This window comes from Topomyia yanbarensis, chromosome 1, assembly GCF_030247195.1.
Source record: "Topomyia yanbarensis strain Yona2022 chromosome 1, ASM3024719v1, whole genome shotgun sequence".
Taxonomy (NCBI): Eukaryota; Metazoa; Arthropoda; class Insecta; order Diptera; family Culicidae; genus Topomyia; species Topomyia yanbarensis.
In genome coordinates, this window is record NC_080670.1 from 151,628,885 (window position 1) to 151,653,843 (window position 24,959).

Consider the following 24,959-nt stretch of genomic DNA (forward strand, 5'->3'; position numbering starts at 1 on the left):
TCGTAACATTATTTTGTTCATTTGAATCATTTTTATTCATTTTATTCGTTTTATATTTTTTCGTTTCATTCGTTTTATTCATTTGGTTCATATTACTAATTATTTATTTTATTTATTTTAGAAACATCGCTATTTTATTATTTTATTCTTTTTATTAATTATTGTGTTAGTTCCATTCATTTCAAAATGAATTAGGTTATAACTAACTAATCCTTTTTTATACGTTTTTTCCATTTTAGTCATTTCATGCGATTTATTCATTTAATTATGTTCTTCGTGTCTCTCAGTTGTATACGTATATCGCATTAATTAAAAAAAATGATAGAACAGAAAATGACTCATCTCGTTGCTAGGAGGATTAAATACGAACTCCAAACCTACCTACGTCGCGGACAGGTCCGGAAATTTGTGCGAACTTTCATTCATGTGATGATTGCCGGGACTGAAATCTATCAGGCAGGGGGTATGGGCTTCAGCAAGAAAAAAAACCTTTTGCCATTTTTTTAAGAACTTTAGATGAAGCGAATTGACCAACACTTTTGTATATTATAAGTTATCATTTCAGTAACATTCTGTAATTTTTTCATGTGCATATTCGACAAGCGACTCGGCGATGAAGCTTTTTGTAGAACGTCTCTGGAAAACAAACGATCTGCGGTGTTAACTGCCATTCAAAAACTACTTAACCGATTTATTTCAAATTTTGCATTCAAATTCTGTGTTAAAAATACCTAACTCCTACGTTAAGTTTTTGAGATAATTTTTCAACTAAGGGTGCTTTTTACTCATTTGAAATAAATATTGCTCTTTAACGAAAAATTTCGCGATTTTATGAGTGAAAAACCCCTCAACGTAGGGGTTAGGTACTTTTTACATATAATGTGTATGCAAAATTTGAAATAAACTGGTTAAGTAGTTTTTGAATGGCAGTTAACACCGTAAATCGTGCTTTTTCCAGAGATGTTCTACAAAAAGCTTCGTCGCTTGTCGATATTTTTACAAGAATGTTATTGAAATGATACATTATAATGTGCAAGAGTTTTGGTCAATTCGCTTCACACAAAGCTCTAAAAAAATTCGCGAAAAGTGTTTTTATCTTGCCTTACCCCCCTTAACCGAAGATCCAGGGCTGACGACGTCTCGATTTGAATCGAATTAATGAAATTCAATAGCAACCTATGGGAATGTTGTACCTTTCATTTGAGACTAAGTTTGGTGAAATCGGTTCAGCCATCTCCGAGTAACCGATGTGCGCATTTTTGGTCACATACATACATTGTGTACGCATACATACGCACACACACAGACATTTGTCGAATACGACAAACTGAGTCGAATGGTATAAGACAGACAGCCGTCCGGGCCGGGATTAAGATGATGATGTTCAGAGTGATTGCATAACCTTTCTATAGGAGAAAGGCAAAAGCATTTTGGCGTATTTAACCTGCCACTATTCTGAGAGTATTCTGAACTAATTTGATGCATTTCTACCCACAAACATGAAACCACTTAGCATGCGTTACAAATTCTTAATCCATCGATGCATCGGAAAGTTCTAGTTTAGTAAATCAGTCTGGTCAACCCCCTTAAGAGCCTAAGAATACAAAGCACTTTCGAACAATTTCTGCATTCATAGTAAAAAGCAATTTTGTCGTTCCAAAAACTCTAGTATTAAAAAATACCTTTATCAGATCTTTTAAAAACATTCTATTTATTTTCCATATTTACTTGATAGTATACTGTACCACCACATCATAACTGGAATCGTTCGTAATAAATTGACTATGCTCCACACAGATCGCATTCGCCACGTTACAGTCCTGATCGCCATCGGTCACTCTTATGTAGTACGCAAGAGATTTGCGGTTAGCTGGCTCTACCATCGCATAGAAGAGTGCTGTCATATCGGCCACCGAATTAGTTCCATACCTTATTAAATCAATAACATGTTGAGATCAATAACGTCCAGTTGCCAATCTAATGCGTGCGATAGAAAATCCGATGCGATATGTGGAAGGATCTAGTGATGGGTTAAAATAATGTTCCAGATTGATCCTTCTTGGCTGTTCATAATTTTGTGTTTATTTTTACTCCAGCATGTGAGGGCAACGAAGAATTTAACTGAATCGATCGTTTCCGCATGGCTTGCAAATTGAACCGAATCTTGCAAGTTTTCGCCGGATTCCTCTTGACAAGATTCTGTGCACAATACATCAAAATGACACAAAACCAAGAATTTTAGTGAGCACTTTTTAAACTCCATATCGCATCCTGACCGTCAATGTCATCCAGGAGACCTAAGATTGGGGCACAAGGTTGCGACAATTCCTCACGGATATTGGTTTTCTATGATGGAAAAGTGGCGAATTTTTGACATCAATTAAATGTAAGTTAACATCGATAGTACTCACGTGATATGTCCAGCGCCAATTCCCTGTTCGATGAAATGTTTTATAACCTGGTTTAGGACCTGCTGCATCGACACACTCCGGACTAAACCGATGTCCACTTCCAGATATCTTTTTTTTTATTCTTTTCACCGCTGGTTGACACAAACAAACAAACAGAAGTGCTCTCGGTTAGATTGACAGACATATGGGGCAGGGATGCCACTTTATAATCTGTATACAAACCAAAAGCATATTTTATTATTTATAACATTAACACATAATCTGTAAATATCTGTAAATATACGTGAGAAGCTTCTATGAAACCGGTACAAGTATTGAAATTCTCAAAAAAAAAACCTGTGAAACCTTTCAAATGACTGAAATCCCTCATCTGTGGGGATAAACCTGAAAATGATTGATTAAATCTGCGATATCACAGGAAAATCTGTGAATGTGGCAACCCGGTTAGGTGGTAATATAAATTCTCTTTGCCGCTCGAAGGGAGAGCATGATCCGTTGTTGACCAAATCATCGGCCCTCACCGTACGGTGGATTGTTGAGCTGTCTGATGTGATGATCTCTCTCTCGCGCAACATAATCAAGCTTTGTTTATGTCGCACACTGGTGTCACAGCGCGTCGCTTTACTCTCCCGCAACAAAAAGTCATCAAAATACCGATGAGTTGCTGGTGGATTTAAGGACGCGGCTACTGGCTGTTGGCTTGAGCGGCTATTATCATTAAAATTCTCTCTGAGAAAGTCGGCTCTATCTTTTCGGAGTAATTTTCTTTGCAGTGAATGGAACACTGTCTCTCGCTCAGTTTTGCTGTTATCATTGTCACATCATTATTATCGAAACTACTTATGGGCAGTGATGCCACAAGTACAGATTTATCTAGAAAGGTACAGATTTTTTAAGCATTTTTGGTGCGGATTCTGCACGGTACAGATTACAGATTTTTGTAAAAATATACAGATTGGTACAGATTTTTTTGCATAGCAGCAAGGTAAACTGATTTAACCCTGCAAGACAGGCCAGTAAACAGCAAGTAAACATTGAGTTAGGCAGCAGTGATGGCAAGAATCTGAAGTGGAGATGGTACTGATTGAGCTTGAACTGAAGCTGATATTTGAATGCGATATGCGAGTGACCTGCTTACAGCAAATAGTGTTGCCACCCCTCCGGGTTTGACCCGGAGACTCCGGTTTTCGGGAGCGATCTCCGGACCTCCGGGTGTTACATCAATTTCTCCGGGTTTGGTGGAAGAAGAATAATTTCATTTTTTTGGAATTAATTGATTCTTTACAAAATAGTTAAAAAGTCTAAGTTAACTATTACTCTGGTTCAGATTTATTTTGCCCGACTTACCTCGTTTCAAGGTGGCAAAGATGAGTTCACCAAATATTGCTGATTTCTTTCACAAAGCAATGAATATGAAAAACATCAAATTTACTACAAACTAAGTAAAGTAATATTTCGCTATTGTTTGTGGCACTAAAAACTGGATTCTAACCGCACTGCGCACTTACCACTCTTTCATTAAATTCTTCTCATAGACTGGTTAGTTCGACTGGTCTGTCTATGAAAGTACCATCTCTATCACTGGAAATACATGTGTTTTGACAGCTCGCAGTTTTCAGATCACTCGCACTTTGAAAGTGCGAAGTCCAGGTTGGTGGGAAGTGCGCAATATATGCTACAATTTAAATGTAGCATCCCACTAAGTCACTCAAAATGATGTAAAAAAGTCATTTTGCTGCAATTTTATCAAATCACTTCACTGTTAGTGGAGCTTATCACCAGCTGCACCAAGGTATGGCAGATTTGTTCTAATCCAACTTTCTAGTTCAACATAAAACGAGTTTTTCCCTTGTTGTTGTTGGCAGTGTAAAAGTGGGAGTAATATTCATACCTGGCGCCACTGGACAACCTAGTTGTCAGCAGACAGAGAAAGCAAAATGTACCATCCATTCCACTGTAGCATTAGCTTGAATAAACACGTTCACGATTTGCGTCCCGAGTTTCTTTCACATATCACGCGTTGTTCCGAGGTTGTTCCGGTCATTCGGTGTACTGTGCTGCCTGTTGGGTGTTGCCTCTGAGTTTATCTCCAATAGGTTATGGGCCCAAGTGAGGTGAAAGAACTGTTGGTGAAGTTTTAAAATTTGCGAGAATTTTGTTTTTTTCTTCCTCTGCCCGAGTGCAATCGAGGTTGGCTGTTTACGGCTCGTAAAAGGCGCGTGTTGTGTAGCTATATTGCAAGTTCACCATTGTATCTTCTTTTGGTTGGAGTATGCGCTGCGGTTAACGTTTTTTTCACTTGTTTCTGTTCGTTGATAATACGAAAAATTGATGAAAATGAGCGAGAAATATATGTTTGCACGACTCAGTAACCAGAACTACCAAGTATGGAAAACGCGCATCGAAATGCTGCTAAAGCGTGAGGAGCTGTGGAATGCTGTGGCAGGGATAAAACCGGAACCGGTTACAACGGCCTGGACGAAGGCCGATCAGAAGGCTTTGGCGACTATTGTTCTTTATGTCGAGGATAGTCAGTTAAATTTGGTTCGAAATTCTGTATCTGCTCAAGCGGCATGGAATCAACTTAAAGAATTCCATGAAAAGGCGACGATGACGTCACGAGTCTCATTACTACGACGCATTTGCAGCTTGAACATGGATGAAGGAGGTGACATAGAGAAGCATTTGTGTGATCTCGAGGAGCTATTCGACCGACTGGATTGTGCGGGTCAGAAACTAGAGAATCCGTTAAAAATAGCGATGATATATCGCAGTCTTCCTGAATCGTATAGTAGTTTGGTGACGGCACTGGAAAGCCGGCCGGATGCTGACCAGACTATGGAGCTTGTAAAGCAAAAACTATTCGATGAGCATCAGCGGCGAGTAGAACATGGTGTAGACACTGGTGAAAAAGCTATGAAAGTTCATAACAGGGGGCCGAAGGAGAAGGTCTGCTATTTTTGTAGAAAACCTGGTCATTTCCGACGGGATTGTCGACTTCTGAAGAAGAAGCAGCAGCAGAGCAACGAAGATTCCGATGATGGCAAGCAGGAGGAGGTGAAAGCGAAGCAGGTTTTGAATAAACAATCTCCGATTTGTTTCACTGCTGGGCACAGTCGGCGCAAAGGCTGTTGGTACATAGACAGCGGGTGTTCACATCACATGACGAACAATAAGGACTTCTTTAGCAAACTGGACGAAAGTTCACGGATCAAGGTGGTATTGGCGGATGGTTCTGTAACTATGTCGGCAGGAGTTGGCGAAGGAGCGACAAAGTGTTTTGATGGCCAAGGAAAAATTATTGATATTCTATTTAAAGATGTGCTCTACGTGCCTAATTTGGATAGTGGATTGTTATCCGTACATAAGCTGACGCAAAAGGGGTTGAGGATAGAGTTTAATGCAGATCGTTGCGATATCGTGAGTGCTACAGGACGTATTGTTGCAGTGGCGGAACTAACGGACAACATGTATGTGCTGAAAGAAGTAAACGGAAAGCTGAACAAGAAAGTTCGACGATCGGAGAGTTGTTTGCACGTGTGGCATGATCGGTTTGAGTCACGAGATCAGACGAAGTTGGATGGCTCAAATAATATCGTAGAGTCAGGATTCGGAAATATTGGTATTGCGCTTCAGGAGGAGCCAAATGAATCGCAAAAGTTTCCAGAAAAACATATGGCGGATATTGAGGAACAAGTGGACGGCTTGATCTGTAGAAAATCAGGAGTGTTTCTGAAACGATTTGACGTTGATACCGCGGTAGTGTCGGGCACCGTCGATATAAAAATGGAGAGAGGCGAGACTTGTATTGCAAGCCCCAAACGTTTTCTTAGAGCTGTGACGAATGAAAATTATTTGAAAGCGAAGATGATGATAATGTGTTGTGGCCTATTAATTTTGTTAATAACCATTAGTAGTTTTGGGCAAACTGGAGTCGATTTTACAGAAATCTACATTTTGTTTGCTTGCGTTGTAGGATACAAATACGGTGATGCAGAAATATTTAGCTGCATCGGTCGAGCAATATCAAGTGTAATAGACTTTGTCAATGTTTATGTAAGTTCCCAGATTGAGGAGAAATATTAAGGAGGAGTGTTGGCAGTGTAAAAGTGGGAGTAATATTTATACCTGGCGCCACTGGACAACCTAGTTGTCAGCAGACAGAGAAAGCAAAATGTACCATCCATTCCACTGTAGCATTAGCTTGAATAAACACGTTCACGATTTGCGTCCCGAGTTTCTTTCACATATCACGCGTTGTTCCGAGGTTGTTCCGGTCATTCGGTGTACTGTGCTGCCTGTTGGGTGTTGCCTCTGAGTTTATCTCCAATAGTTGTTGCTACTCCTGCAGCGACCCTTAACTGTTGGCTAGGGAGTGAGTTTTGCCTCTTTGTGCCCCCGACCTCTGGTGATGAATAACCGACACCACATAGTGCTTCCCATGTGATGCAGCAGTCTCCCTTGCTCTCCTTTTCCTGTTAGTTATGGAGGAGAGCAATGCTCGTTCGACTTATCCTCCACAGCGAGAGTTGCTGGTGCTTTTATATTCTTGGTATTTAGTAGGAGAAGTGAAATACTACACCAAATTAAACCGACAAAACCGGTCTCAAATGTGAAAAAATTACAGCTTTACTGTAACGTAGTAATAAAAAGCGATTAAAGTGCTCTAAACTGCCGAGCAATCGTTTTGATGCCAATTTCCGTCTAGTTCCACTCAAAATCCACCACCCTCCGGTTCCCCCCCCAGTTCAGTGTAAATCTCCGGGTCACAGACTCTCCAGAGGTGGCATCCCTACCAGCAAATCAAGTGGATGATGTCTAAGTGAAAGCCGAGCGAATCTTCTCGGAGTGCATACGTTTTCTCTGACCTTCTCCATTTGAATTCCTGCAAGCAGGTTTCTCGCATCCTATTGATACTACCAGCCCTATCTCAGCTTCTCGCCGCCACTCTGTTGGCCATCTTTGGTTGCAAACAAAGTGATAGCGAGAATTTGAGCTGGAGCTGATATTGACATTACCCAGTCAAACTCATCCGGAATGGTTTCTTGCAGAATTCCAGCTCAACTGAGTCAGAATGTCTGGTTTGATTTCCCCGAATGAAAAATATGTATAAGAAAAATGACTTTTTAAAACAACCTTCTTATAGTTTGGGTACAGAATCCGGTACAGATTTTTCTATAGAAGAGTACAGATAGAAAAGATTTTTCAACTCCCGATACAGATTTAATTGTGGCAACACTGCTTATGGGGTCTTCATAAAAACCAATCATCAACATGGCCATAAAAAAGCTCCTGGAAGCAGTGGTCGATTTTACTACGAGTAAGGGTGTTTTCAGGCAGGATTGTCTCTCCCCTGTCCTTAGTGCTCGTCACATAAGATAAATATAAGCATATGAGAACTATACCGGCTGGAACCGGGATGAAAACTTGTGAGAAGGTAAAAAGCACAGTCACTAAATATGATTATAATGTATTAAATCCCCAAAATGTTTCTTTCTAAATATCTTTCAGCATATTTTCATTCGTTGAAAGTTAGTTTCGGAACATGTTCTTATTCTTTTTTTTATTTGATTTCATATTTTTAGTTATCATTATATATCTGTTCAGTATATTGAATCTGAATGCATCTTAAAATTAACTAACAAACTGTAAATAGCGTTAATCATTGCAATTGATTATCTCATAACGTTTATTTCTTTGTTTTATTTATTTGTTTCATCAAGCACGTGTAGACTACACAGAATGGTATTGCAATATTTTCTTACCTTACTATACATTATTTCTACGATTAAGTTGCTGTTTTATTTATTTTTTAGACACGAAGAGGTCAATTATTTCATAATTTTTATTATAAGGACGTTTCATTCTATTAAGATTGTCCTTGGATGGCTAAGTACATACAATTTTATTTGAGAAAGTAATGATGAGGATTGTATACGTTGAGAAATAACGTTGTTGATAAAGTAAAACATGGAAAATTCGCGCCGTTCTTAGAATGTTTGTATGTTCAAGAGCAAGCATCGTGCTTTATACGATGGAAGGGGAATGTCGTCCAGTTTAGTTTACGAAGTGCCTACAAACGTATTTATTTTTGAGCTGATTGAATACGTTTTTCGTACAGGGCAGCGTATGGATTTCATAGTCTGATCTGATTTATTGTACAATGATTTAATTGTATAAGTGTTTTCGAAATTATGGCGGAAGTGGTTAATAAAGCGCAGCATACTATTTACCATATTATTATTATTGCATTGGAATTTTCTACATATTTAAGATTACGCCTAAATCTCGCACAATTTTGGTTTCCTGAGTGTATGTTTATGGAAATGATTGAAGTTTTCTGTTGAAGGTTATTGAGTTACATTTCTTTATGTTAAGTTGGAGTAGATTTTTGCTACCTGCGTTAAGCCCAATCGAACTGAGTTCCAGAATTTTTTCGTAGTATTTTTCATGTTAAAATTCATTTTTATACAACTTACCTTAATAGCAAATTGAGGAACACTAATTTGCTTTCGTTTGTTATTTGTGTTTCAAAAATAAAAGGATGTTGCTGTTGCTAGGACCATGTTGGATGAAATAGCGTTGTTAGAACATGTAGAGGAACATAGGGAGACTTGGCCAGGTTTTCAGCTAAACCTGCATAAATCTCTAAAAAAGTTTTCATCCTTCAAAACTCATTAAGATATGATGTGGAATTGTGCGTACTCATTTTTGCAGAATTTTTAATTTATTTTTGCAAAAATTATAAAAAATTTCTGTGAATGGGAAGACTTGACCAAGAGAATATTGAAAAATCAGGACAAAAAATAATGGCATAAAACATATTGCACAGTTCACACCAAATCGAACAGCACAGTTTGAAAGTGTGATGAATCAAAAGTGAGATCAAAAGTCAAAAATCCTTTGACCTGACAGATTTTTGACATTGGAAAGTGTCAGAAACAGACTTCTTCTTACTTTTACTATCTGGAAGGTTAGAATTTCTCGCTGTTTTTATAATATATTTGATTGAATAAGTTATTTTTTGTTGATTCCCTACCAGTTCATTTGGCAACCGTGAATAAAGTGTGATAGCAAAGTTGAACGGTTATTTGGACGTCCAAAAAATTGTTTCAAAATCGTTCAACGCGGGTCCAACGGTGGACGTTTGTTGAACGGTTATTTGGACGTCATCCAAATTGGTCCAACGAACGTCCTTCATTGGACGATTTTGAAACCAACCGTTCCCAGTGAGCAAATTTTCTGGCCGAGACCGCTCTCCTAGATTTCTGTAAGTCTTAGTTTGGCAGCCCTGTCAGATTTCTGCGCGTATTCTGTCGGGCTCGGGTTAGTTGAGCTAGGGTGAACTCGGTTTCGCTCGCGTTTTTTGGCAAATTTTGACAGGAACCGAGCAAAACCCTGGCATAACTCGGACATAAACTGTGCAAAAATCCTCGCAATTCCTACCTGGTAGAATTTGGCACGAAACATCTGACAAAGATGTGGCAGGAAGCGTACATAAGAGATCCAGGCATCCTTACTATTACTACTCTTGATATTGGCTCATTTTCTCTCTGCCAGCAGTTAAGCGCAGTAGGGCTGTTTTTTAGCTCCTACCGAACATGAGAGAACACGCTCTCGAGAAGCAAGAGATTTACTTTTTAAGTTCACGCATATTGTCTATCCCGAGATAAACTAGCGTTTCTTCGATTTGTTGCTATATGTGACACACATGAGTGTGAACGAAACAAAAATCAAAGTCAAACCGTTTTTTCGCTTGCACCAATGCAAAGTGAACATGCGCGTAATTCGGCGCACGGCTTGGTGGCGTACGGCTGAAATGTCACGATGTGGATTTTAGAAAAGATTCGCAATATCTCTACACCACGCACGTATGGAGAAAGTATTAATTCTCGCCCAATTCAAGAGGGAGTGCTGCTCATCCGATGCTCAGTTACAGAAAGGGCTAGTTTGAAAAAGATGTCAATAAAATAATATGATTTCCAGCATGAATTCCAGCCTAGGGGCAGATCACTCTAAGAATGTATAACAAATTTGCATCAAATTAGAAAAAATGCATTTAATTTCCATTTTTGCATCAGCTTTGCACTCCCTCGCAGAAAAGTTTGTTTAACAAACGTCCTACGTTGATCCACTTTGTTCGACATTTTGTTAAATGTAGGGCTAGTTTTTCTGTAGGGTTTTGACGTCTTACACGTTGTTTGCCATTGCACGCAACGCAAAAACATTGCATGCAACGCAAAATACATTTTGAATTTCTATTTTGATGGAAATAAATGCATTTAATTTCGCTGATTTTTAAAAATGCTTCACAAGTGATCTGCCCCTAGATTCCAGCTCAAATACATCAACCGATAGAGTCTAAATCAATTATTTTCTTTGAGCAAGATTCCATACTGAATCCATTCAGGACTGCGAACCGATTCCGGAAAATGGATTTGACGGATAGTTGGGATAGGTTGGTGTGGCGGCGCTAGTGTTTATCGTATATAATTCAAATGTTTACATACGTTTTTTAAATATTTTGTTCGATCATGGATGTCTGTTCTCTGTGGTGAAAATGTAGAAAGAATTCAGCTTTTTCAAGAAAGAACCTGAAACTTTTTATAACATTCATTGACAGACCTATTTTGTTTATACATTGTTGATGATTTTTGCGAACAAACAATTTTTTAGAAAATGAGAATGTTTTGTGTTCAGAAATCCCGGGCTGAAATTCGTGATCAAGCTCAAGAGATGTAAGATTACTTTTAATAAAGTATGAGTGCATATTGGATACTAAAACGATCAGTGTTTAGCCGCTGTTGAGCACTGCATGGTTTGGGGATGCGTTAGGTTATGAAAATCGAATTTTAAGATGTTTTTCAGTAGAATGCGGATAAAGTTACTTTCACTAGCAATTCGTCAAATTGAATTATCAAATTACAGAACAGGTCAGTATCCCCAGCTGAAATACACCTCTAACAATATGACAAAATTGCAGATCATTTTTTACGTTTGGATAAAAAGGAATATTGCGGAATGTTTGGTAACATAATTGTTTTACTAAATTTATTCATTTTAAGTGTCTAATTAAACTATGCACGTTACGGGAAGCAAATTAATAGACATGAGTATTACGTTGGTATTACCCTAATATTGGGACAGTTTTCACCAAAGAGAATTGAGAATAATTTGAAGACAACGTTGATTTCAGTTTTGCAAAATGGTGGGATACTAGTGTCCAAGTGAAACGAAAACTTGAATTGAGTGCCGTACATTGCACACTGCCATTTGAGGCAAGGATATGAAGAAAGATGGCAGAAGCTGCTCTAACCAAAGGTTTCAAATGAGCAGGATTGTAATATAAATAGGATGAAAATAGTCTCAATAACCTTATCTTATAGGCATTTAATGTTATTCTGCGATTTTGAACTAGCCGCAGTATAATTTAAATATCTTCAGTGTTCCCAGAAGGTAAAACATGGATTGATTCTTATCATGAAAGTCAAGTGAAATATTCGCACGCTGATTTGAAGTGCACTAACTTTCATTCCTTATCTCCGTTGCTCCACTAGACTATGATGAGGTAACAATAGAGCATCGAATAAAGCTTCGCTCTGTCGCAAACAAGAGGATCCAGCAATGAGAGAATGTGGTTTCGCTCTGCTCTCTTAGTTACTGTGCAAGAAATGTGCACCAAAATATCCCAGTAAAGTTCAGCCGGAAATGAACTGGAATTCTGGCTGGTTCCAGTTCGTATTCCGGCTCCAGTGCAACAACCGATTCTAACTAGAATCGGTTGTGTCACTGGAGCCGGAAAACGAACTGGAACCAGCCAGAATTCCGGTTCATTTTCGGCTGAGCTTAACTGGGATAGCTCTTGTTATCCCAGTTAAGCTCAGCCGGAAATGAACCGGAATTCTGGCTGGTTCCAGTTCGTATTCCGGCTCCAGTGACACAACCGATTCTAGTTAGAATCGGTTGTTGCACTGGAGCCGGAATACGAACTGGAACCAGCCAGAATTCCAGTTCATTTCCGGCTGAACTTTACTGGGATAGGGCGTAAAATATTTCAAGCATGATTTTTGAAAGCAGCGAAACTCGCATTTGACCCAAACAGAGAAAACGGCGATGACATTTTCGAAGTTTTGTTTTAAATGTTATTTAAATACCATACCGATTTTTACACCAATTATTCAGCCAAAATGCTCACCAAAGGTGCCTTTTCATTAAATGGAACGAACATTCGCGATCTAGACATTCAAAAGAGCGTTATGAAGAAAAACTAAAGTTGCGATGTTATTAGTATCACGCTCACAGTTTCGTCGTTTTACTTTCGTTAGTTTTGCTATCTTTGTTGCACTTACGTTATTTCAGTTTCGTCAATTGTGGTGACTAATCTTATCATTTTTTAATTAATTCTCCGATTGAACTGTTCCGCCGAGGCAGTATGCCGATGACGGCAACCAACATTTGTAGTTTGTCACTTTAAGGCAGTGTATTGAAGACAAATAAAGGTTACGTTATTCTGATCACCACTCTTACACTTTCGACATTTTTCAATTAGTTGATTTTAGTAGCTTATTTGTGCTCGCATTGTCACAAGTATTTAGATTTGATCTACTGTAGGATAAATATAGAGAATCAAAAATAAAAATGTGCTGAAAGTGTATCAGTGGTACTTAGACTAACATAACTTGTACTCTTTTTTCTAAAATATTGGTCAGAATTAAGGAACTGCTTGCTCTTGTTCTTCTTATAGAAACATTACCTATATTGAGCATTTTAGTAGAAGGATTGAAGTATATTTTAATGATTTAGTTACAAAAACCGATTATTAAATTTAATTTAGTGTTACAGCAGTACCAAAACTCACGTAACTAAAATGACGAAACTGTATGTAGGGTGACCATACGTCCTGGTTTCCCAGGACATGTCCTGGTTTTGCATTGACTGTCCTGGTGTCCTGGGAAGTCGAGGAAAATGCTTGATTTGTCCGGGTTTTTATACTGTAAGCCTAATATATTTCTATTTATTCAGTCTTCGATTTTCACTATGCTCCAGATCGCAGTTACGACCGACCATAACTATAACTGCATATCCTCAATCGGAATGTGAGACAAACAAAACTTAATAAGTCGAATCTCCCAATTGTACCTTCCGATGTTTTTTTAATCTTAAGAGTGCCTCGTCAATATCGATGAAACAATGGTTACCAGCGCGTCTTCTCGGCTTAAATCGTCTTTCAATCCGGGACCCAAAGAATTCCCTTTGGTACCTTTCAAAAGACACATCCGCGTTTTGGTGTTTCTGCTTCTACTGAGTTAATGGCTTTTTTCGTCTTAATGGAAATCCATTACATAAAAAGCAAAATAGCAACTATCGTAGAATAATTTTATTGAGCGCTCTCTCGAGCTGGGGATCATGCAATTAATATAGGGTCGATACCAGTACTTAATCAATCGTTCTGCTTGTTAACAGTGCAGTGAATCAAACGAACGTTTCTACCTAAAGTCTGCTGTCTATATGTACTGTGCCAGTACTATAAACAAGCAAAGCAGTCGAATAATAAAATTCGTCCCAAGCCAGTGTGAACAATAAAGCACCATTACTTTCATTGGTGCGATACCGATCAGTCATTTCAAGATGTTTGAAACTCAACAGCAAAATTGAACAGCAAATTTGCAAATGTAGTTTAAACTATCGGAAGTCGTCGTTATACAAGCCCATACTCGTTACTGATAACGTTTAAAACTTTGGCCATAACGGAAAGCTACGCTATGGAAGACAACATGCAATACGTCGTTGAGGATGATAATGTTAGGACCAAGGTACCCGTTTATATTGACAATGATAAGATTGATATGCGTCTGCACGATCTACACTTGGGTACTATTAATAAATTTATTACAACCATCATGTCGGAATACGCAATACGTCCTTTAAGTTTGAAACCTGGAGAAATTTTTTCTAGATATTTCCAACGGTGTTTGTTGCGTGAGAATACGAGTGACGGAACCTATTCCTTCATATCTGAACATTCAATTCTAAGCAAAACGCATGACCAAATCTCAAATCACGCAGTGCACGTATGAAGGACAGACTCCTGCGTGCCTTACGTTGTTACACAAGAAGACACACTACGAGGAACCACGTAGACAAACCTTTAACGAAGCAATATCAACTGCAAGCATACCCATCACACAGCCCTTCATCAACATCAACTAAATCACAAACCACCGGAGTTGCAGCAACGAATACAGAACCAACGCACAGCGTGAACGATCATTGTGATGTGCCTACTGCTTCCCAATCAACTGCCAGCACCACTGATAATAAAGTAAATAACAAAGAACACGGATACGCGATCGTGGCCCATAGGCCCCACAAACAACTCAAACCAGGTAATCGTGAGAGCCCATACAACATTAACAGCGAGGATAGCAATGAAAACGATAAACCGAGAGAAAGCGGACTAAGTGATTCACAAGCAACAAGAGGCTATGAAGTACATAAATATATCTTCAACAAGAAATAAGATCTTTGCGCAAAGTAACACACGCGTACACAAGATCCGATGGATATACTTTAAAATTCGATTTATTTATTTTTATTTACACATTGATAATATTATTAGACCCACGGCTTAGGTAATGCATTGAGGCGTGTCAAATAAATGAAATAGCTAATGAACGATTACCATGCCTTCACGCCTGGACACTGAACAGCGACTAACCGCCGAGTAAGCATTGTAGATTGCCAGGCATAGTGCAGGGAAGCTACTTGGGATCGTTGATGTTTCTGATTTACGTCAATGTCGTGTTTTTAGTACTGAAAACTCCTCTCCGGTCCTGCACAGACCATCTCAGCATGAAACGTTTGCTGATGGTGGTGTAGCAAGAACTGCCTTTGTGTAAATCCGAAAAAGGTTATCGGTAATCGAATTCCGATGAAAGACGAGCTCTTCCTTCCAGCCTCCCAGAACTTTTTTACTGTCGAAGCTCTGCCTGCCAGACCCCAGAACTTTTTAACTGCCGAAAACATGCGGAAAAGGCAATGTCGATTGAGAGGCGATGGGGAAGCAGTACCCTTTCGACTGTCCTGGTTTTTTACTCATCTGATATGGTCACCCTATATTTATACCCTGTTGATGTGTCAGTTGTTTGTTCGTCATTATTTCGATTACGCATTTTTCAGTTGCATTGCCGAATAATGAAATGAAAGTTTGTCAGTATGTACATTAAGATGCGTGGAATGCGGGGGAGTGATAATCTCAGTTTGTTTACATTTGTTAGTTACGTTGTTTTCAAAAATCATGCTTGATTTCAAAATCGTCCAATGAAGGACGTTCGTTGGACCAATTTGGACAACAAACGTCCATCGTTGAACCCGTGTTGAACGATTTTGAAACAATTTTTTGGACGTCTCAGTGGGAAAGCCTGCAGAGATCTTGGCCATACATTCCTGGCTGGATTCGGAATAAAAGTGAGCAGCATCACAGTGAGCAAATTTTCTGGCAGAGACCGCTCTGCTAGATTTCTGTAAGTCTTGGTTTGGCAGCCCTTGAGCTAGGGCGAACTCGGTTTCGCTCGCGTTTTCTGGCAAATTTTGACAGGAACCGAGCAAATCCCTCCCACTGAGACGTCCAAAAAATTGTTTCAAAATCGTTCAACACGGGACCAACGATGGACGTTTGTTGAGCGGTTATTTGGACGTTGTCCAAATTGGTCCAACGAACGTCCTTTATTGGACTATTTTGAAACCAACCGTTCTTAGAGGGCTGGCATAACTCGGAAATAAACTGTGCAAAGATCCTGGCAATTCCTACCTGGTAGAATTTAGCACGAATCGAGCAAAACATCTGACAGAAGCGGTTAAACCAACCGATGATGCTTACTTTTATCCAGAATCCAGTCAGAAATGTACGGCCAAGATCTCTGCACACTTCCTGCCACATCTTTGTCAGATGTTTTGCTCGATTCGTGCTAAATTCTACCAGGTAGGAATTGCCAGGATTTTTGCACAGTTTTATGTCCAAGTTATGCCAGGGTTTTGCTCGGTTCCTGTCAAAATTTGCCAGAAAACGCGAGCGAAATAGAGTTCGCCCTAGCTCAACTAACCCGACAGGATACGCCCCAGTTAAACTCATTCCGGAACCGGTTCGGATTTCTGAATGGAGTCATTATGGATTCCAAATGAAATGCAACAACCGATTCCGACTCAGAATCGGTTGTTTCATTTGATTTGGAATCCATAATGACTCCATTCAGGATTCCGAATCAAATTCCGAATGGTTTGACCGGGGCGCAGAAATCTGACAGGGCTGCCAAGCCAAGACTTACAGAAATCTAGCAGAGCGGTCTCTGCCAGAAAATTTGCTCACTGGGTGGGACCCAGTTAAACCCATTCCAGAACCGGTTCGGATTTCTTAATGGAGTCAGTATGGATTCCAACTCAAATGCAACAACCGATTCCGACTCAATCGGTTTCAAAATCGGTTGTTGCATTTGAGTTGGAATCCATGCTGACTCCATTCAGGATTGCGAATCAAATTCCGAATGGTTTGACCGGGCAGAACTGCCAGCCCGACCTGCCAGACATTTCATTTCGCTACCGGTTATCTGAGGAAATTCTGCCAGACACGTCCGAGTGGGCAGTGACACAATCGATTCTAATTAGAATCGGTTATATCATTGGAGTCGGACCGGAATACTACCTAGAACCAGTCAGCATTACTGTACTGGGCAATTTCTCCAGGTACAAGAACAAAACTATTATTTTGGGATGGTTCGGTTTAGTGTATACTGTATAGTGTTTGTCCACGTGTCGAAATAGCAAAATAATCGAACTTTATCCGGTGTTGTGAAAAATTAAAAGACCAGAAAATGAGCTCTCTCTCATCTGCAGTAAGTGATAAAGTTGCCGATATGTCTGCAATGTCTATTGCACAAGCTTTACCGCCGGCACAACAACCTCCGATCGTACCTCCTTCACAATATAATCCATTCGCCGGATTTGATCCGCATGCTGGAACAAATTGGCTCTATCCGATTGATTTCACAAGTCCGGAATACCTACCCTTGATTACAGAAAAAACGCTATACCACAACTCACTGGCTATCCTACCAAACAAATTCGAGAAGACATTTGTTACAGCGGTAGCTATGTACAATGTGTACCGTTGGTATCCTCTCGGGAAGGTAGTATTTATCGCACCAAAGCGGAATTTGGTGTCCGATCAAATGTCCGCTTGTGAGCGGCTGATGAAGTTTCAGTCCGCCGACGTAGTAGAAATGGTCATGAAGCCACACGATCGGCCACGTTTCTGGATGAGCAAGCGGGTGTTCTTTATTAGCTCGTATATGATGCTATGCGATGTAAACCGGGCTGCCGAGGAGCGGATGATGATGGATAGGGTTAAGTTAGTAGTCATTGATGAGCCACAAGCAGAGAATCGACTGCACACGAAAATACTGCAAAAATTAGCAGAGTTTAATCAGAATTTTAGGATTTTATGCGTGTCGACGACGTCTAGTAAAACTGTGGACGCTGGACTACTAAAACAGTGGTTTATTTCGAACATCGAGTTGCAGTGGGGTAACCCACAAGAGACACCAGAGGATTGGTTAATGAACAAGAAAGAAATCAGTAATATTTCGACACCAATTAATCCCTCACTATCAGCACTGCTGGCGGAGCTCCGTGATTTGGGGCAAAGGTATACTAAAAACTTGCACGTTTCAAAGACTATTTGCAAGGCTGAATTTGAGTCAGTTGAGATTGAGCAAATTAAACAAGAACGAAGCAAATACGAACTGGGAATCCTTACTGGAGTAATGCGAAAGAATCATCATGACATCATGCTGAATTTTCATCTGGCAGAAAAGATTATTGTCGGATATCGCACATTGCAGCGCGATGGGATTGTATCTTTGTTGGAATATTTTACCAGACAAAACGATGTCTTGTTGCAAAATGACCAAAAGCTTGTAGATTTTCTGCACAAATTGCAACAAGGAGCGTACAATACGCCCCATCCAAAATTCCGTACATTGGAAAACTTTCTACGGGAATTTTTTCAGGTGAGTTCGATTGCTTATTATACCTACCTGTGATAAATTTAAACGTTTTTTGTAGAGACGTTCTGATGCAAAAGTACTGATTGTTGTTGAGCATTTGGATGTAGCTCTTGTCATCAATAAATGCCTTCAAGTGATCCCTGAATGCAAACACAAAGTATTGATCGGTAAGTTTGCGTCCTTAAACTAAGCGTTAGACCTTCAAAAAGAAAATTTCCTCCTTCTAGACGCCAACTACGCTCAAGACATTGATATGTACTGCAAAAGTCAATTGAACGTTCTTATTGTAACGATTTCTATTGAACCGGCTATCGACATTGGAGAAACGGATTTGATTATACTTTTCAACATGACCGATAACCCACGTAAGTTTCTGGCACACATCGCACGCACTCGCGGAAAAAAGCATGGGGCCATCGTTATTTTGACTACGGAGGGAGCTGAACAACAGGAAGTGGATGAAGTTATCCATACTCGTCGTTCGTATCACTTCGAAAATCGTAATATTCTCCCAATAGGAGTAGATCTTTCGAACATGATGATGCAAACTTCACCGTTACTAATTCCACCTGGGTTTCAGCCAAAAGGAAGGCAAATTTTCTTCAACGTTCCACCCTCGACTGATCCGTCATCGCAGGAATTCAAAGCAACGGTAGAAGATCCTGCATATTTTCAACTGGGGATGGACCAGAAAATTTCGCCGCAAGCCGGGGATAAGCGAAAAATTGTTGAGGTATTTTCCGATAAACCGGCTGCCTACGATGCGGTCAATGGACAGACGTACTATGAGGTAGTTCCGATAAAGCAACAGCAGCTAGAGTTACCACTGCAGAGGAATGATTGCTAAACGCGTGAAATACGTCTCATCTGGTTGAAGTGGGCAGCTTGTAAGATAAGTTCGTATTTCTTGTTTTTGTTTTAACCATATTTTGATGTTTTTATGTTAAGTCTATTTGATAACCAGTAATATTTTAACACCAGGAAGGTGTTTTAATAAAATCGACTACTAGAATGATTAAAAAAGGGTCATTGTGGGTGTGTACGAGCAAAATTGTAGAATATTATAAAAAGACAAAAATCCAAGGCAGTATCCAGGGTTTGTTTGAACCCTGTTTTTCTTGAGAAGTGAGGTTTTCGTTGTGGGTGAATGGAGAACAGTGAGTCTAGTTAGGTATGCAAACTAGGCTCGATGGAACTATCCAAGTATTCTCAACCGCTGTTCGGTAGTTTTCACGCCGCCACCCGCGTTATGGCTTGGTAAGGCCAAACTGGTGTCGAAGGGGGTCAATAAAGGTTGCCTGGTGTATTCTTGATGGTCGCATTAGTTCTGTGGCCCTTTTCTCTTGTGAACTAGGAATAACCGTGCGATATATCGTCAACGTGGATTTGATGAATAGCAACAACTTTATTCAAAATATCGTTCAAATACTACAGTTAGTAAACTCACAGAGATCAGACATATAAGCTAGAACAAACTTTCCCGAAAACCTGTGTAAACATTTAAATGAAAATACGTTGATAATCACTGTTGCATACAGGTTTGCATGCGTGAGTTACCAGTGTATCCAAGTTACTACAAGTTGCTACAAGTCCCGTGTAGCGATTGCGAAGGGCTGACCAGTGACAAGTTGCTACTTGCTGTTGTCATTTCAAAGCGACAGGTTAATTTCTTACACAAGTTGAAAACTTGTATGTCAGTTCTCAGTGCAGTGGTAAACTTAAACTTGTGTCAGCAGCAGTGGCGTAGTAAGAAAATTTTTCGGGGGGGGATATGAATTTTTTTTGTATATATATGAAAAAATGTTCAAAAACATTCTGAGCAGGAAAAAATGTTCAAAAACCAACAACTCAGGGAACTGGTTTGGGCAGTCAATGTAGGAAAGCTAGCTGTTGGTATAGAATAAATGCTCTTCCCCTACGAGGACAATCTGGGCGGCAAACTTCAGACATTCTAATTTACTGAGCCCTTCAGTTCCCTTGTGCCATTCAGTAGCACTTCCTCATTGAGCTTCCGACTTGTTCGCGAACTACTCGGTCTAGTCCCCGACGATAGATTTAGCCTACTCCCACGAAAAGTTCCCCGGCGAGAGAAGTTCGAGCCAACCAGCCAGGTGCTGCGGTCAGTTCGGCGATTCCGGTAGAGTAGGGCATCCGGTTTGCTGGAGCCCCGGCGCGACTGGTGGTGTGTCGTCGCGGTCTACACGGTCTCGTTCCCGGCGGTGAATCTGACTGTAAGCTGACGGAGAGGTCTCAGACAAAAGAAGTTCTCCCGATACCGATTCTTGTTTGGTTTCAGTACCACAACTTCTTGAGCCCTTTGACTCCGTAACCGGTGCCATTTAGCACCTCAACTCCTTTAAGCCATTTAGTTCTCTTCTTGGGCCATTTAGCACTACTTCCTTGATGGTCCATTCAGTCCTCGACTTGTTCGCGAACAACTCGGTCTAGTCCCCGACGATGGACCTGACCTACTCCGACAGAGAATTCCCCGGCGAGAGAAGTTCTCCCAAGATCGAGCTAATCAGCTAGGTGCCGAGGTCAGTTCGACGATTCTGGTGAAGCAGGGTATCCGATGCACTGGTGCGCCGATGACCCACGAATAGTGGTGTCTCGTCGCTGTCTACTCAGTCTAGTCCCCAGCGGTGAATCTAGCTTACGCTAACGGAGAGTTCCCTGTCGAAAAAAGTTTTCCCAATATCGATTCTTCTTTGGTTTTCGCTATTTTTCTATCGGAACAATCGGTGGGGTGCCGTGGTCGGTCTGGCGAATCCGCATGGAGCATGACGTCCGGTTCGCTGGCGTTTCGACGACTCATACTCGCCGCTCTGTTGCAGTCTATTCAACTAGTCCTCGGCGGTGGATCTAGCTTATACCTGCGGAGAGTTCCCTGGCGGTGATTGCTCTCCCGAAACCGTTGTTCGATGTCCATTCCGCTGTAAGACGGTCATGATCTACATCAGCGGTTCTCAACCTTTTTCGTACCACGGACCCCTTAGATATCACACGGGGTTGCTGCGGACCCCCACAGATAAACATCAATTTTATATGCTATGAATATGTTATTTTCAATTTGTTAGGAAACAAGATTTGAAATTTCAATATGCACTCGGAAAATATATTTTTCTTCGCGGACTGCCAGCAATGACTTCGCGGCCCCCTAGAGGCCCGCGGACCCCAGGTTGAGAATCACTGATCTACACCATATCTCTGTTTACTGCGTTCCACGTCTCTACGTCGTTTGTCATTCAGTAGGCTACATTATCCGGGTTGATGTCCGGTCCTCCCGTTTTAAGTAGCACCCTGCACTTCACTTCAAACCTCGGACATTCAAAGACTTCAAACCTCGGACATTCAAAGACACTCCAGGCACAGTGTTGACGTTGCGTACCCACACCGATGAAGATACTCCTTAAGCAACCGTGGCTCGGTAGCTGTTTCAGGTGGAAGGTCATCTCTCCGTGCTTTCTATTGACCCACGTCGACAGGTTTGGATGAGCCGGTAGGTCCACTTTCCTTTCTCCGTATTATCCCATTCCTGCTGCTGCGTCACCATCGAAGCGATTCTCATCATCTTCCTCACGTTTCTGACGTTTCATTGATTGTAGCACTTGATATCCTCCGTCAGGGTAATGCAGATGGGGATCATCTCGGCGTCAAGGCATACTGCCTGCGGTACGTAATCGCAACTCGTACGACCAGCAGTCGAAGCGTCCTGTTCAGCTTTTCGCGGTTTCACTTGGTTTTCAGCGCCGCACCCCAAGCAGGAGCCCCATATCGCAGTATCGATGACGAAACACTAGATAAAGACCCGACATTTCGCATGTGTAATCAACGTGGTTGTTAAAGCTCAATCAGTCGTCGATTATCACTCCCATTTGCTTCAGTGCACGCTTCGATGCATTCACAAGCCCTTCGATGGTGATCTGTATCCGCTGAACCGCTTTGCAGTTGCTGTGCAACAACAAATCCGTCTTGTAGTGCGCTATTTGCAGCTTGACCCATTCATTCAGCTCTCGATAGCATCTATTGTCTCCGTCACCGACACCTCTATTTCTTCAAGTGTCTCACCGTTAGTGACACATTGTCCACGAAACCAACGATTTTCACTTTCCTGGGCAGCCGCAGTGTTAAGACCCCACACTGATAGAATATATTCGTAAATCGCTAGGAATTAATTTCGTACAAACAACTTTCATAAAAAATACGAATTTTTCGTACATATGATGAACCGTTCGTAGTTCTATCGAAACACTTATTTTTTATTACAAGTTTTTCGTGAAAACCACGAAATGACTTTCGTTAGCTTATTACGAAACAGCTTCATGCAGCAAACGAGTCGTTCGCTGTTATATACGAATATCTTTATAATATTTACGAGCACCATTCGTCAAACCGTCCATGCCAAAAGAGCAATATGGAGCCATTGTTGCTATTCGTCAGATAATTGTTGTTGTCTGATTATTTAGTAGTCGTATCCGTGTCCGTCGGTTGCAGGAAGATTTCCTGAAGCTCTTTCGCTTCCAGTTGATTCAGAATCTAGAGCAGTACAGAATCAGTTGAGCCGTCGCGAACTGCTCGTTGATTTTGTATGAATAATTTTGAGTTTTTCTCTGCCGGAGCAATATCGGTGCTGTCAAACATCGATCCTAAAAGATCGTTTCGTTTCTTTCACGAAAAATAATGTCGATAACTTTCGGGCAATGTAAATTAAATAAGTAAAATTTACGAAAACTTTCGTTCATCAATCAATCGGCCATTTCTTCGTATCACAATAAAATCGATTTGGCCACATCGATTTTTTTAAATAAAAAAAAAACATCGATCCCAAAAGATCGACTGAAAACAATAAGAGGCTAATAAATACGAAAACTTTTCTAAGATAAACGAAAAGATTTTGTGCGACCAAAGAAGTCGTTCGTAATATATACAAACGTTTATTAAAATAAACAAAACATTTCATTTCATTCACGAAAAATAATGTCGTTATCAACGATAACATTCGTGCAGTGTACATTAAATGTGTAAAATTTACGAAAACTTTCGTTCACCATACGGCTATTCTTGTTCATGAAATGAACGAAACTTACTATTTACAATGTACGAAAATACTTCGTTGCAGAAAACGACGAATGAATTCGTGCATTGCATGATTCATTATATTCACAAATTTATATTATCAGTGTATCGTACATCCCATTCCAAAGTGTTGGACAGAGAATGGAGCCCTGAGTAACGCACGCTGCGACTCGCAGTGCCTTCTGTCCATTTTTTCGTCTGGTACATGAAGAACTACTTCCAGTACTCTGGAAGTAGTTCTTCATGATCTGGCTCATTCTTTTATGTCACGCTGCAGCATTGGTTTATTCGAGGCTGGATGGCCCGGTGACTTCCCTGACTTTGGCAGCAACATCAGTTTCTGCACCTTCCTCATTTCGGGGATTACCACTTCAGCAGTAGTATACTGAACATGTCCGGATATGCCAGGATCGCAGCTTTCAGCGCCACGGTTGGTATTCCATCCGGACCGAGGGTTTGCTTTGATTTTAGTCACATCGACGCGTCTTTGAGCTCGTCGTTAGTCACTTGCCACTCGACTGTGTTACCTCCGACTTCTTCGCCGTACGGTGTCGGTGATCAGTAGTTGAATCGTGATTCGGGAAGAGACCCTCAATGATTATCTTTAGCTTACCCGGGCATATTTCAGCTGGTGTCGACGGACCATCGTCTTCGTTATGACGAATCAGTACGCGTCCCCCAGGGATTGGCGTTTATTTCTCAGCACAGCTACTTATGGCAATTGGCTTGCTAAGCTTGATCTCCCGTTTTAAACCTTCTAGCTACGTCGCTTGCGCTCTTGTCTCACTCTCCGATCTTGCGCTCTGAGCCCGCCTTCTGGCTCTAAGACAAGCAGCGTGTAGCGTACTAAGTTACTCATTTAACCAGTAAGCTGCACGCCGTCTACTGCATACCCCTAGTTTTCATGACATTGTAACGTCACAAGCCGTCACAATCCTTCTTGTTAGCCGTCAGCCTATCAACGTACTTGATTCCGTTGTTCGCCGAAGTAACTCAACAAAGAGGTTTTCGTTAAAGGCTTTCGTCTTCCATTTTAGCTAGCCGCCCGTCCTTCTTCGTGCTGCAGCAGGGTTCCATTGGCCGATGCGGTAGCGAATCGCCTGGTGGTCTCTCTGGGGATACTTCTCTCACACTCTCCAGTCCATGTTCGCCGTCAGTCAAAGACTACAGAATGTGGCGAAATTTCTCTCGGTACCGATATCCGTTTCGTGAACCAATAAGCTCCCAGCTCCTCGCTTCGCCGCGATCTACTTGTTATAGTCCTCGGCGGTTGAGCTAGCCTCCACAACGTGCCGTCGGGTAGGTGTCGAGTCTGCAGCCAATTTCCACTACAAGGAAATATTTTCACAAGATAACTTTTGCAAATGAAACTTTGAGAATTTCATTTAAAATATTTGGCATATTTTTGTTT

At 40.8% G+C, this 24,959-nt stretch overlaps 1 protein-coding gene across 2 annotated transcripts; it reads left to right on the plus strand.

Annotated features, from left to right (window-relative positions):
* The first annotated feature begins 17,188 nt into the window (after positions 1 to 17,188).
* LOC131677565 (Fanconi anemia group M protein-like) lies at positions 17,189 to 19,470 on the plus strand. Of its 2 annotated transcripts, XM_058957457.1 has the most exons (4): positions 17,189 to 18,475; positions 18,531 to 18,639; positions 18,700 to 18,951; positions 19,053 to 19,187. In XM_058957457.1, the coding sequence occupies exons 1-4, from the start codon at positions 17,279 to 17,281 to the stop codon at positions 19,094 to 19,096; spliced, it is 1,602 nt and encodes a 533-aa protein (XP_058813440.1). In that variant the 5' UTR covers positions 17,189 to 17,278; the 3' UTR covers positions 19,097 to 19,187. The 2 variants fall into 2 exon arrangements, with proteins under 2 accessions (XP_058813440.1, XP_058813432.1); XM_058957449.1 differs by having other exon boundaries at positions 18,700 to 19,470.
* Positions 19,471 to 24,959: the final 5,489 nt, after the last annotated feature.

Bases quoted from the DNA above. Each gene is read 5' to 3' on its own strand.
- LOC131677565 (XM_058957449.1), top strand. From the start codon at position 17,279: ATGAGCTCTCTCTCATCTGCAGTAAGTGATAAAGTTGCCGATATGTCT. The intron at 18,476-18,530 runs GTGAGTTCGATT...CGTTTTTTGTAG, and splicing joins TTCTACGGGAATTTTTTCAG to AGACGTTCTGATGCAAAAGT. The intron at 18,640-18,699 runs GTAAGTTTGCGT...TCCTCCTTCTAG, and splicing joins CAAACACAAAGTATTGATCG to ACGCCAACTACGCTCAAGAC.